General features: G+C 63.5%; 1 protein-coding gene across 1 annotated transcript; it reads right to left on the bottom strand.

Moving 5' to 3' along the window:
• Window positions 1-222: 222 nt before the first annotated feature.
• Window positions 223-13,702, bottom strand: EHMT2 (euchromatic histone lysine methyltransferase 2). The gene is made up of 28 exons (XM_059715235.1): window positions 13,637-13,702; window positions 13,410-13,458; window positions 13,146-13,325; window positions 12,712-12,977; window positions 12,375-12,447; window positions 12,170-12,255; window positions 11,721-11,870; window positions 11,466-11,603; window positions 10,867-10,978; window positions 10,587-10,688; window positions 10,243-10,388; window positions 9,339-9,482; window positions 9,015-9,232; window positions 8,571-8,756; window positions 8,175-8,257; window positions 7,885-7,991; window positions 7,417-7,539; window positions 6,327-6,428; window positions 6,141-6,245; window positions 4,933-5,087; window positions 3,891-4,058; window positions 3,186-3,330; window positions 2,722-2,799; window positions 2,378-2,493; window positions 2,090-2,176; window positions 1,753-1,831; window positions 1,407-1,582; window positions 223-946 (listed from the first exon to the last, which is right to left on the bottom strand). The coding sequence occupies exons 1-28, from the start codon at window positions 13,643-13,645 to the stop codon at window positions 766-768; spliced, it is 3,564 nt and encodes a 1,187-aa protein (XP_059571218.1). The 5' UTR covers window positions 13,646-13,702; the 3' UTR covers window positions 223-765.
• Between the last annotated feature and the right edge of the window lie 92 nt (window positions 13,703-13,794).

Below are 13,794 nucleotides of genomic sequence, written 5' to 3'. Positions count from 1 at the left end.
CCCCCCCACCCCCTCACGGGCTCAGGACATCCTGCCCCCCCAAAAAAGAACCCAGATGCCCTGAGTCCCCTCATGGGACCCAGGGGTCCTGCCTCCCCAAAAATAAAGAACCCAGGCATGCAGGACACCCCTCCCCCCCAACAGGACTCAGGAGTCCTGCTACCCCCCACCTCGCAGAAAATAAAAATAAAAGGAGAAAGAAGCCAGGCCTGGGCCAGGCAGTTTGTATCAAAGCAAAGTTTATTGGTTCCTTTGTGGCAACAAAAGGGGAGGGGGTTAAGGCTCTCAGACGAGGGGGCACGGGGAAGGGGTCGCCTCCAGCGTGGCCGGTATCGGCAGCATTTGTTTTCTGCTACTCTGTCCTCGTGCTACAAAACCTGATGCCTTTACTTTTCTCTTCAAGAGAAAAATAGAGGACATAAAGGCATCCAGGTTTGTATCAATAGCAGACAGACAACAACCAGACTGTCCACATGACAGCAACCCTAGCCTCCTTGCATGAGGCCATAGGGCAAGGGCCCAGGGGCACTCCCTCTCCCCCAAGGCATCGCACAAGGCCCCCTCCCCTAAGGCAAACGGGTGGGCCCAGGCACGAGGTCCCACCCATTTGCACAAGAAGGATGCACCAGGGGCCAGGAGCACGCCCTTGGCCCCAAGGCCTCGCACCAGGGCCCAGGTTGAGCCCTGTCTCCCAGCAGGCCGGGGAGCAGAGGAGGTCCCCCCGTGTATGAGGAACGAACGGAAGTGCCCCCGTCGCACAAGGGCTCAGGGCGCGGGCAGGGGCAGGGCAGGCAGGTCAGGCAGCAGGTCATGGGGGGCATCGAGGCGTGCCAGGCGGCTCTGCTCCAGGGCCAGCGCCTCAGCCGAGTGCTTGCACTTCTCCGACCCGCACTGGCACGTGAAGTACTTGCTCTTGATGTCCCAGAACCGGTCCCCATAGTCGAACCTAGGCCAGGGGGCAGGGTCAGCCAGCCTCACCCACAGAGCCTGTTGCCCAGGCGGGGGGGTGGAATCTGCTGGGGCCCTAGGTGGGTTCTGCCTAGCCCTCACAAAAGCCTCCACCCATTGGCCCCTAGCTCCACCTACTCAACCAAGCCCAATTCCTAGTCCTGCCCATATCCCCTGGCTCCATCCACTCATCCTAGCCCTGCCCAGACCTCCCACATCTGCCCCAGGCTCCCCCCTAGACCCCCCCCACCTAGTGCACACCCCCATCCTAGCTCCACCCACATCACCTGCCCCTACCCATCATCCTAGCTCCACAGCAGCCCCCAGAGCTGGCCCCACCCCCTTACTCCATGCCCCCACCTGCCCCCAGGCACCTGCCACGGCTCCACCCACTTCTCCTAGCCCCTCCCACCCAGGCTCCTAGCCTGGACCCCAGCCCTGCCCCCAGCACAGCGCACCCCAGCTCCTCGCCGGCTCGGATGTGGCGGCTGCTGAAGAAGGCGATGCGGGGGAAGCGCAGGTCCTGGTGCAGCATGAACACACGCACGGGGATGATGTTGGGGTCACACAAGTGGTTGATGAACCGGCTCACGTTGCCGTAGTAGCGCGCGTCAATGCAGTACACCTCGCCATCCTGGTGGACGGGCAGACAGGGCACTGGAACCCAGGCGTCGGGGGACCCAGTACCCCACCCTCCCCTTTCATCCCCCAGCCTGGACTCCCAACCTGCAGGAAACCCAGGTGCTGGGCTCCCAGCTCCTCCAATCCTTCTGAGAAGCCAGGCGGCAGAGCCCACCACCCCACCTTATTATCCAAGTCGAACAGGTAGGAGTCATCCTCCCGCACGTCGGCCTCTGCATCCGAGATCAGCTCCCCCACGTATCTGCCAGGCGGTGCAACGGCACAGGTGCATTGTGGGAAACTTCCAAGTAATTTCCACCCCACCCCCAACGAGGGAGAGCTGTGATGGGGGCAGGGGACTGCGGGTTGGGAGTGAGGGGCACGGGTGGGGTTTTTGAGGCCTTGGGTCAGGATGGGCAGCCATGGGGTTCGGGGGGGGGGGGGGGGGGGGCTGCAGATCAGGAGGAACACCATGCCCCCCCCCCAAAGATCAGGCCTGGATCAGGCCCCCAAGACTCACTCGCAGATGAAGGTGCCCTGCGGGATGGCCTGCAGTGCCCGCACCCCCCAACCCATCTTGGCTGTGCGGTAGAGCTGGAGCCGCACCCTGCGGGGAGACGGGGTCAGTACTGCCACTCAGACACCCAGCCTCACTGACACCCCCTCCCCCCACCATCCCGACACCTGGGTGTCCCAGCCTCACTGACACCCCCTCCCCCCACCATCCCCAGACACCTGGGTCCCCCAACCTCACTGAAGCTCTGCCCCCACCCGCCCCTTGGCTACTCCCAGACGCCTGGGTCCCAACCGGATGCCGCTCTGCACGACGCGGTTCTTGCAGGTCCTCCAGCAGGCGCAGGCCTGGTTGCACTCGAAGATCAGCGGTGGCTCTATCTTGTTGAACTCCTGCAGCAACCGCCCGTCCTGGGGGTGGAAGGAGGGTCATGTCATCCCAGGCCCTGCCCCCTCCCACACCCTACAGTACCCCTCACTCCTAACCCACAGTGTCCCCCCCCCCCCCCCCCAGGGCCTGACTCACAACCTGTAGCCCCATTACTGGTATTCTCCCCCCACCACTACCAGTGTACACCCGACCCCACTCCTCACCCTTGATAGTGCATCCACTCCCCAGGGACTGGGGGTGGGGCTCACCTTGTCGTACCAGCAGCGGATGCTGAGCTGGCCGCAGAGGCAGTTGCTGGAGGAGCAGTCATCCTGGCAGGTGCAGTGCTGGGCACGGGCAGACAGATGCTGGTCAGCCGGCCCCGGATGCCTGGGTCCCTCCCTCGGGGGGGCAGCAGGGGTCAAGGTCAGGCCCCCACCCTATAGCCCCAGGGAGAAAGGGATGCCCTTCTAGCCCCCCTGCCCCTTCAGAGCCTGGGAAGCCCTACAGCTGCTCCTCTTGGGGGTGGGAGCAGGACACTGTAGGATACTGGGGGTGCAGTGAAGGCCTGGTGAGCAGTGCAACGAGGGTATTCAAGCACTTCCCCCCGCCCCCACCCCATCTACAGCAGGGAGGTGCTGGCCCCCATAGGCACCCAGAAGGAGCAGACATCTCCACCCCCTCCCGACAGAGCAGGTGGGGGTGGCAGGTGACCCAGGGACCCCCTCGGCACCTGGAGGTGGGTGATGTTGCGGTCGATGCTCATGGCCGAGGTCTCACAGTTCTCAGCGATGTACTTGTAGTCACTGGGGCAGGGCTCATCGTCCACTGCGTTCACGCATGGGATCGGCACGTTCTCGTAGCCCCGCGCCACGTCCCTGCCACCGTATGGGGGGGGTGTGAGGGGCCCAGGCATACAGGGCTCCCAGCACAAGAGGGACCTAGGCTTCCAGGCCCCACGCACACACAACTTAGGTGTCTGGGTCTCTCACACATACACAGGACCCAGGCATCCAGGTCACACATGCACACACACCAAGGCACAGAACCTAGACATCCAGGCCACACGCACACGCAGACACAGGACCCAAGTGCCCAGGCCATGCACACATACAGGACCCAGGCATCCAGGCTCCAGCCATAGACACACACAGGACTCAAGTGTCCAGCCCTGCATACGCACGCATACAGAAGGAACCCAAGTATCCCAACCATGCTCATGCAGGTGCATGCAGGGGACCCAGGTGTCTGGGCCACACAAGCTCATACACACATAGATGCACGAACATGATCCAAGTGTGTGGGGCGCACAGATGCACCTGTGGAACGCTGGCACCTGGGTCCTGGCCCCATACCCACCCATTTGCTGATGGTGCCCTTTATGTCCAGGCTCCACCCCCTTCCCCTCCCTTCCCCTACCCCCTGCTGCCCCGCCCACCTGCTGATGATGCGCTCAGTACGCAGGCCACGCGAGGCCGCCCCCTGGCGGATCTTGCGATTGAGCTGCAATGCCACCCACACATCCGAGTGCTCCAACGTCAGGTCCAGCGGGGAGTCGCCCTCCTTGTTGCGCAGCTCTGTGTCGGCCCCCCGCGACAGGAACAGTCTGCAGGGCAGGGCAGGGCAGGGGGTCAGGCCAGGGATCCAGGCATCTAGGCCCCCTGCCCTGCTGCAGAACCCAGACAGCAGGGCTCCCAGCCCCACCCCGCTGACATCCTAGAGAACCCAAGCATTTGGGCTCCCAATGTCCCTTCATCCCAAATTGGGATTGAATCCAGGCATCTGGGCTCCCAGCATGAAAGGCACCCAGGTATCTGGGCTCTCTGTGCCACCTGCTATCACTCCCCAGCTCCCACTTCCCCCACAAAGACTCCAGGTGTCCGGGCTCCCATCCACCCCCCTCCTGCTCCCAGACCCTAACTCCCTTCCCAGAGAACCCAGGCGTATGGGCCCCTAGCACCCACCCATCCCAAACCAGGATTGAAGCCAGGCATCTGGACTGCCAGCAGGAAATGAACCCAGACATCCTTCAAATCCCCATGTCCCCACACACGCATGCTCCCTAAATGCATGCACTGCATACGTGACAAAGTCTCAAGAGCGGTGGCAGTGACATGTTCCCTACCCCCCCCATCTCCCAGCATACATGTGCTGTGTCCACACACACGTGTTACTTGTGTAACGCAGCTCTCACAAATGCTCATGTGCAGCAGTGCCCCTCCCACCCTCCTGTCCCTGTACATGTGTTCCCCCCCCATATGTGATACTCATGTAACAACTGTGGTAGCTCTCACAAGCACCCACATGCAGCAGTGTCCCTCCCACCCCCATATCCCTGCACACGTGTCTCCTCCTCTACCCGTCCCCACACACGCGCGATGCTTGTGTAATGCAACCATGCTAGCTCTCACAAAAGCCTACGTGAAGCAGTGTCCCTCTTGCCCCCGCCACCCTGGTATCCCCACACACGCATCACTCACGTGACGCAGTCGCGGTAGCTCTCACGGGCGGCGATGTGCAGTGGCGTGTCGCCGTGGCAGTTGACTGCGTGCAGGTCACAGCGGGCATTGAGCAGCACCTCAGCAATGGCAGCACTGCCCGTGAACGAGGCCCAGTGCAGGCAGATGTTCTCCTCCTACAGCAGAAGGGAGGTATGGGGGTGGGGGTCACCAGGAGGCCTGAACTCCTGCAGTCAGAACTCCCCCAACTTGGGGTGACCCTGAAGCTTGCATGTGGCACCCGGACCCTTACACACAGGAAGAAAGGGAGCTGGTATGGTGGCACCCCCAAATCCCCAGCTGAGATGCTGAACCCCAAATCTAGGAGCAGGGGGACCCCAAGCCTCCCAGCTCAGGACACTGAACCCCCAAATCCAGGAATGAGGCCCCCTTAGAATCACAGCACAAATGGGACTCCGAGATCCCCCACCTGGTGGGGACCTGAACCCCTCAAAGCAGGAGCAGGAAAACCCTGAACTCTGCTGCTCAGGTCCTCTGAGCTGCCAAATCCAGGGGACCCCAAACTTGGAGGACAAGAGACCCTAAATCCTCCACACACAGGAATCCCTGACACCCAAGTCCCAAGCTCAGGGGCTGTGAGCTCTCAAATCCAGAAGCACAAGGGTGTCCCAAAATCCCAGCACTGGGGGACCCTGAAATACCCAGCTTAGGAGCACTGAACCCCCAAATCCAGGAGCATGACACCCAGAAACCCCTACAGAACCCCCCCCCCAATCCAAGAGCAGAGTGTTTGGGATTCCCATAAGTCTAGGAGCCCAAAGGGATCCTCAACGTACCAGCACAGGGCACCGTAGTCTCTCCACACAGAGGAGCAGTGTATCCCAAAACCCCAAGCACAGGGGACCCCAAAGCCCCCAGGAGCATAGGGGACACTCAATACCCTTATCCTGGGGGAACCTGAACTCCTAAAGGCAGGAGCAAGGGGACCCCAAAACCCCCAGCACAGGAGACCCAGACCCCAAGCATAATGGGGACCCCAAGACAAGACCCCAAATACCTTTTGAGAGGCAAGGGTGGCTTGGACCCCCACCAGGACCCCCAAACCTCCCAAGGGAGAGAGGATCCCCAAGACTCCCAATGCAGGGGACCCCAAAACCAGCCAGTACAAGGATTCCCCAGGATGCCACACAAACAAAGGGGAAGCAGTATAGGCAGCCCGGGGGGCTCACGTTGTCTGTGAGGGTGACGTCGGCACCGCGGGTCAGCAGCATGCGGATGACGTCGATGTGCTTGTGCTCGGCCGCCCAGATGATGGGGGTCCAGCCGCCATTGTCCTGGGGAGTCAGTCAATAGGTCAGCATGCCGCCTCCAACCCCCCCGCCCCATGCCCCCCACCCTGGACACCAGGGTCCCACCTGAGCATTGACGTCGACCTGGCCGGTGGAAAGCAGCAGGTCGACCATCTCCAGGTTGCCATTCTTGGCTGCGTGGTGCAGGCAGGTGGAGCCGTCCTCTTCCTGGGGGGTAGGGCCTATTTAATGTGTCCTTCCACCCACGCAGATCAGCACTTGCCCCACAAATCCCTCCCCCAACCCCCAATTAAGCCCAGCTGCATGGGTCTAACTATACCACAGCCCTGTCACCCACATGTATCCCTGTGCCCGCCCTCCCCCACTGAAACCCCATCACCCTCCATGTATCCCTCTGCATACCCTGCCACCGACCCCATGTATCCCGCCTCCACACCCAACATATCCCTCCCTGTCAACCCCCACACCGAAGCCCCATTACTCTCCGTACAGCCCTCTTCCAACCCACCCCACTGACCCCACGTATCCCTCTGCCAACTGCCCCTTAATCCCTCACACATCCCTTCACCAGCCCCCCACCTCGCTGAGCCCCACGTTCTACCGCCCCCCTCCTCCATGAACTCTCCATGCACCCTCATGTATCCTGCCACCAGCCTCCCCATCACTGAAGCCCATGTGTCCTTCCACCAACCCCACCCTGAACTCCCACATGCATCCCTCTGTCCAGGGACTATTTTATACACTCCATGTTCTCCCCTAAAAGACTTTCTACTACTTATGCTCTCCCTGTATCCCTCCACCTGCTTGCCATTGAACTCCACACTCTGCTTTCTGCCACCTGCCCTACATAGGGAACCACTTCCCCATGCTCCAAATCCTGTCTCCCTCCACCCACCCAGCACAGGACAACTTTTTACCTTCAAACCCCCAATTCCCCCCATCCCTCCACCTACACCCCACTAAGGAACTATTTCTCTCTAAAATCTCACATCCTGTATATCCTTCCACCTGCTCTACACAGAAGAATTATTGCTCTATTCCCCACACCTCTCCATCTGCCCTAGACAGAGGAACTATTTATCTTCCAAACTCCACAGCCCCACCATATTCCTCCGCTTCCCCTCAACCACAGGACTATTTCTCCCCGCCCCATATCCATGTCCTGCCCACCAAAGGGGCACTGGACATCCCTAACCTTGCTGTAGACGCAGCCGCCGCGGCGCACCATATAACGTGCGGCCTCCACGTGATTGTTGGCCACGGCCTCCATCAGTGGCGTCCGACGCGTCTTGTCCACCGCATTGATGTTGGCGCCCGCCTGCCCCAGGGAGGACAGGGTTAAAGCCCAGCTCCTCCCCCACTCCCAGCCCCTCTCATAGTAGCCAGGCTCCTCCTCTTCATCACTCCAGCCCCCCTAGACCTCCCATCTAGTTGCCATAGGCACCGCCCTACTGCCATAGCATAAAGGCCCCACCCCCTCAAGCAGCTAACCCCACCCAGGACCCACCCCTTGCTTCCCCTACTCCTCAGCCTCCCCCCCTCAAACCAAGCCCTACCCCTTTCTTCCTACACATAGCCTGCCAGCCCCCCACATCAGTCCCTCCATGCTCAGATCTGGTCCCCAGAACTAAGCCTCGCCCCCAGACCAGTCTCCACCGCCCACCTGGAGCAGCACGTGACAGATCTCCAAGAAGCCCTTCTGGGCGGCAGCATGCAGTGGGGTGCGCTTGCTCTGCTGGTCAGTCTGGAAGTTGGGGTCCAGGTTGTCCACTGGGGGGGGGAAATCAGGGTCAGACAAGCACAGAACAGAGTCACTGTCCCTCCCTCAAGCCACCCCCTGGAATGGGGGGATCCATGCCCTAGCTGCCCACACCAGGGACAAACCCCCCCAAGGGTTTGTCCCTGGGACCACAGGGAGACCCTCCCAGGCCTGCACCTGCCCTGAACACTCACGCAGCATGAGCACAACCTTCTGCAGCTCCCCCTGCTTCACCGAGAGGTAGAGCTGGCGTGGGTGGAAACGCAGCTTCTTGCGTCTGCCAGACAGACATGGGAAAGGGGACTGGATCAGTGCGTGGCCCAGATGGACAGACAAGTTGGGGGGGGGGGGGATGAGCAACGCCTGCTCCACCAGGAGGTGCTATGGGGCGGGGCCTAAACACCCCCATTCAAGGGGCAGAGCCTCACCAGTCAAAGGCGGAGCCTATGCACCTCCCAACTCAGAAGGGGTGGGGCATATATACTCCCCTCCCTCCACATCAGGAGTGCAGCCTACATACATAGGTCCCCAGGACGTACTCCTCTCTTTTCATCATGGGCACGGCCTCAAAAAGGGGGCGGAGCACTCACCTCTCAGACTCCTGCACGACTAGGGCCTTCTCCAGCTGCTCACGCCCGAGCCCTGGGGCCAGGCCCAGGGCTGAGAGAGCAGCGCCGGAGGGCAGGGGCAGCACTGGGCCTCCCGAGCTGTCGATGGCGTCGGCCCGCGGGTCTGGGGGCGCCGCCCGCCCCTCACCCTGGCCCCGCATCCGTGCGCTGCCAGGGCAACACAGGGCGGAGTCAGGCCACAGTGGGGCGGAGTCAGTGAGACAGAAGGCTCCTTCCACCAAACCCCACAAAGCTTCTGCCCCCCAGCTCAGAACTCACCTCAGTAGCCCCCCAGCCCTGCCAGTGCCCCCCACTCCCAACCCACAGCCTCCTGCCCTGCAGCCCCCCCTCACTCCCAACCCTCAGCTCCCCCCAGCCCTGCTAGTGCCCCTCACTCCTGACGCCCAGCCCAGCTGCAGGGTATACCTGGGTTGGGTGGAGTCAGCGCGGGGGGGCTCGTGGCCAGGGGGCCGGGGTGCGGGGGCGGGCGTGGAGGTGTCAGCCCGGGCAATGGTGATCTCCTGGGCCTCAGAAGCATCCTCACCACAGTGCGGGCAGAAGACGAGGCCGTTGAGGGTGGAGACGCAGCTCTTGTGGAAGCGGTGGGTGATGCGGAAGTCAGGGTGACACTCCAGGAACGTGCCCTGGGTGGGTGGGTGGGGGATTCAGCCTGGCCCCTCACTCCTGACCTGCAGCTCCCCTGGTGCCCCTCAGTCCCAACCCACAGTCCCCTGTCCACTCCGCACTCACGGCGGTGCAGAAGTAGCCGCAGCCAGGGCAGCAGTGGTGCTTGACCATGCGGGCGCGGTGGGTCTCGCACAGGACCATCAGGGGCACACGGCTGGATGGCCGCATCGTCTCACGCTTCAGGATGCTGCTGTTGCAGCCGCTCAACTGGGGACAGGGTGGGGAGGGGTCAGCTTAGATGCCTGGGATCCTTCCCACCCCGCCCACACCTCTGCATCAGCAAGGCCGCCCCGCTCTTGTCTTCTGCCCACAGCCCCAAACCACAACCTTGGCTGGCCCCAGCCCTACCTCTACCCCATAGCCACACCCCCTCTTCCACCAGAGGTCCCTCCCTTCATTGGGTGCTTCCTTAACATAGTCCCACTCTCATATGCATACCCACACCTCTTCCAATATCTAACCGGGGCAGATTCTCTTCCCGTGTCCACACCGCAGGAAACCTTTATCTATATAGCCCCGCCCCCAGGTCATGTTCACAACTCCACTGATCTGCCCCTGCCAGGGCTCATCTGCATAGCCCTGTCCCCAGATCCACCCCCACAGCCTCCACCACACCTCATCTGCATAGCCCCACCCCAATCCACTCGCTGCAGCCCACTTCCCCTGCATCTGCATAGCCCCACCAGACCCACCCCATCAGCCCCCTTCCCACCTCATTTGCATATCCCACACCTCCAGCACCCAGCCACACTCCCACCCCCTGGCCCCACCCCCACCAGCTCAATCTGCACAGCCCTCAGCTCCACCCAAACCTCCACCCACTCCAGCACATCTCCATAACCCCACCCCCAACCCCTCCCACATCACTCATCCTCCTGCCCTACTGCCAGCCACATAGCCCCTCCCTTCTCCTCACTGCCCCGCCCCCTGCTCTGCCTGGCCTCACTCCAGGGGGATGGAGTCTCACCTGCCCGTCCACGCTCTCCGTGGCCATGCAATGGGCGCGGGCTGCTGGGCCAAGACGCTCGATCTTGGGGGCCTCCATGCGGCAGGAGCAGAGGGGCAGCTCCTCGCAGCGCTCTGTCTCCAGCGAGCTTGTCTCGTTTGACACCCCTGGGGGCGGGGCCAGAGGAAAGTGGTGACAAAGGGAGCAGAGCCACACAAAGCAAGAGCATGGGTGAGGGGGCGAAGCCACAGGGCAAAGAGAAGGGGGGTAGGATATCATGAAGGTCCTGATGCTGCTACCCTTCTCTGTGGGAGGCTGCAGGAGGTCCTGCAGCAGCAAGGGGGAGGTATGGGGGTGGGTCTCACCTGCATGGGGCGGGGACAGGGCTCCCTCATTCGGCAGCTCCAGGCAGCCAAGGGGCAGCTCTGTGTAGTCGCCCTGGCCTGGCGCCGGCCCCCCGTTCACACCTGGGGGGAGAGGAGGGATATTTGAGTTCTTGGGGGCCCCCCAGCATCTGACTTTCCCATCCTGAGACCCCCCCCAAATCCCCTGCCAGGGGCACTGCACCCAGAACCCCCCTAGGATCCTCCCCCTCCCCAGTCCCCTCCTAACATTCCCCAGAACACCCAGAACCCTCCCCCCCACCTCGGGGGTCCTTGGGGCGGGGGTCCTTGCGCTTGCGTTTGCGTGACGGCTTCACCCAGGGGCTGTCGCTCTTCCAGCGCTTCCGCGCCTTCCGCTTGGTGCTTGATGCGCTCTGGGGGGCAGGTCAGGTGAGGCAACCCCCCAGCCCTGCTGGTGCCCCTCACTCCCAGTCCACAGCCCCCTGCCCTCCCCAAGCCCCTCACACCCAACCCACAGCCCCCAGGCCCTCTCATAATCCCTGAAGTTCCCCCACCTCCAATGCCCACCCCATCCTGACCTGTGCCCTGTGACCCCAGCCACGCTCTCCCCTTAAGTCTCCAACACTCCACAAACCAAACCCTCAGCTGTGGTCTCTGACCTCTGCACACCCAAGCTCCCATGCTAGGCCTTTGACTCCCACCCTCACAGGCCATGCACCCCAGACTCTGAGCCCTGACCTTTGCTGAGCTCAGGCCTGACCTCTGACCCCATATCCACACGCAATCTAAGCCCTTGAGCCCACTCCCCAGGCCCCTCCTCCCTATCTCTGACCCCATCCAGCCTCAGCTCTGGAGTACACCGCTCCACCCCTGGTGACCTCGACCCCACCAGGGCCTCACCCTATCTGAGGTGTTCCCGGACTCTTCATCCTCATCATCGTCGTCCTCATCGTCTTCCTCCTCTTCCTCTTCCTCGTCCTCCTCTTCCTCCTCCTCCTCCTCTTCACTCAACTGCTCCCCAGCCCCATCCGCCTCTGACTGCGGGTGGGGCCCAGCATGGTGAATCCAGGTGTCCAGGCCTAGCCTGACACCGTCCCCCAGAGCCATCCACAGCTCCTGTCCCTGTTATGCCCAGCCCAGCCCCCGCGCCCCCACCTTGCTGTCCGAGTCATTGTGCCCATCCACTGAGTAGCTGTCGTAGAAGAGGCTGAAGTCGGCTCCCACCTCGGCCTCCCACTCATCGGGGCCCCGATCCTCGCCCGCTGGCCCCAATGGCCGTGCTGCCATCTCCTCCGTCACCGTGATCTGGGGGGCAATGGGCGGGGGGGTCAGAGCTCGGCCCAGGCTCCCAGCTGGACGGGGACCCAGGCGCCCAAGAGGGAGAGCTCCCAGGTAGGGAGCTCAGGTGCAAGGGGAGGGTGTCAGAAGAAGGAAACCCAGGTGTCTATGAGGAAAGAAGGGGAAAAATCAAGGGAAAAAGGATCCAGACATTGCAGCGGTGGGGTCAGGAGTAGGTAACCCAGGTGTCCAGGATGCAGTGGAAGGGAAGGCAACCAGGTGCCTGGGGACAGGGTTCAGGGGACCCAGGCATATGGGGCAGGTACCTCAGTGCTGGCACGGGGCAAGGTGGGCGGCAGGCGCTTGTGCAGGGACTCAGGGCCGTAGTCCAGTTTCCGGCGCTTGGCGGGTTCTGGGGGGATACAAAGGCATGAGGGAGGTGGCAGCCACTCTCACGGTGTCCCTCACTTCCAACCTGCAGCCCCCCCAGCCCCACTAGTACCCCTCATTCCCGACCCGCAACCCAGATACCTGGCTCCTCGATGCTACGGAGATCGTCGGAGACGCGGAAGTGCAGCATCTCGGAGACGCGCTTCTCTGGCACCTGGGGGGGGCAGCAGGCTGGGACCCAAGCATCTGGGGCACCCCCCAACCTCTGCCAGCCCTTGCCCCCCACACCCAGCCAAATGTATCCCACAAATGGGACACATGCATCTGGGACCCCTGCCCCCCATCCCACCGCAGAACCCCTGGGAAGAGCCCAGGCATCTGGGAGACCCCCCCACCCACAAAGAACAGGCTAGGGAAGGAACCCATGTGGCAAAGGGACCCCCACCTCCAGAGGAAACCCAGGCATTTTGGCACCCACCTGTCCGTTGCCGGGCTTGGCCATGGTCTTGCGGGCCCGGTGCACCTTGGGCTTGGGCTCCGGGCTTGGGGGTGCCAAAGGCGGGGCCTCAGCAGGGGCGGGGCCCATGCTGGGGGCAGGGCCAGCACCCGGCAGGCTTAGCAACCGCATGGCCAAGCTCTGCACCGAGGGGGGCGACTTCCCTGCCCCGGTCAGTGACATCTTGGCCCGGCTCGGGGGCCCCCCGGGCCCCACTGGCGGTGACGGCAGGGTCTTGGCAGCGTGGCCTACCGGGGGGGAAGGGAGTGAGAATGGGGCCAAGGACCCAGGTGTCCCCAGGAGTTGGCTCCCTTCCCTCTCCAGCCCTACCGGTGCCCCCCACTCCCGACCCGCAGCCCCGGCCCCCAGCCCTGCCGGCGCCCCCCACTCCCGACCCCCGACCCGCAGCCCCTCACCTGGCAGCCCCCTGCCCCCGGGGCTGGCGCCGGCTGCGGGGCTGCTCTCAGCCTCGGGCTCTTTGTTGCTCCCAGACACCTGGGTCCTCGGTGCCACCTCGTCCCCACTGGCCCCTGCCTCGGCAGGGCAGAGGAGGGCGGAGGGCTCTGGGGGGGGGCCCTGGCCCATGGGGGGCTGCCCTGGGGGGGGGGGGGAGATGAGTAGGGGGAGGGGCTGGGGGCTGGGAGGAGGAGTGGGGGCGGGGGGCTGTGCCCCCATCTCACCTGCGTCCCCTGCGTCTGCGGCGGCCTCCAGCGCCTCCGGCAGCTGCTCCTGGGGGCGGGGGTGGGTCAACCGCCAGCCCCGCCGGGACCCCGGCGTCCCGGCTCCTCGCCGCCCGGCCCGGACGCCCGGGTCCCCCCCCCCCCCGCGCCCGGCCGCCGGGTGCTCCCACCCCCCCCGGGCTCGCGCCCCCCCGGGCTCCCGCTCCCCGCCGGCTCCCCGCGCTCACCGCCTCCATGGCTGCGGCTGCAGAGCTGGGGGTGGGGGTGGAGCGACGGCGACACGTCACGACGCTGACGTCACGGCGAGCGGGAGCCTTAAAGGCGCCGCGGCCCCGCCCGGAGCCCCGCCCCCCCGGCCCATTGTTCGGGTCCACGTGGTGCCGGG

Source organism: Alligator mississippiensis, chromosome 11, assembly GCF_030867095.1.
Source record: "Alligator mississippiensis isolate rAllMis1 chromosome 11, rAllMis1, whole genome shotgun sequence".
NCBI classification, from domain to species: Eukaryota; Metazoa; Chordata; order Crocodylia; family Alligatoridae; genus Alligator; species Alligator mississippiensis.
Note: the sequence above shows the minus strand (reverse complement) of the source record. Positions and strands in the feature narration are given on the sequence as shown.

Excerpts from the sequence above, each read along its gene's own strand:
- EHMT2 (XM_059715235.1), bottom strand. Across the intron at positions 8,757-9,014 it reads GCTGACTCCACCCAACCCAG|CGCACGGATGCGGGGCCAGG; the intron begins GTATACCCTGCA and ends TTGCCCTGGCAG. Across the intron at positions 7,992-8,174 it reads GAAGGTTGTGCTCATGCTGC|TGGACAACCTGGACCCCAAC; the intron begins GTGAGTGTTCAG and ends TCCCCCCCCCAG.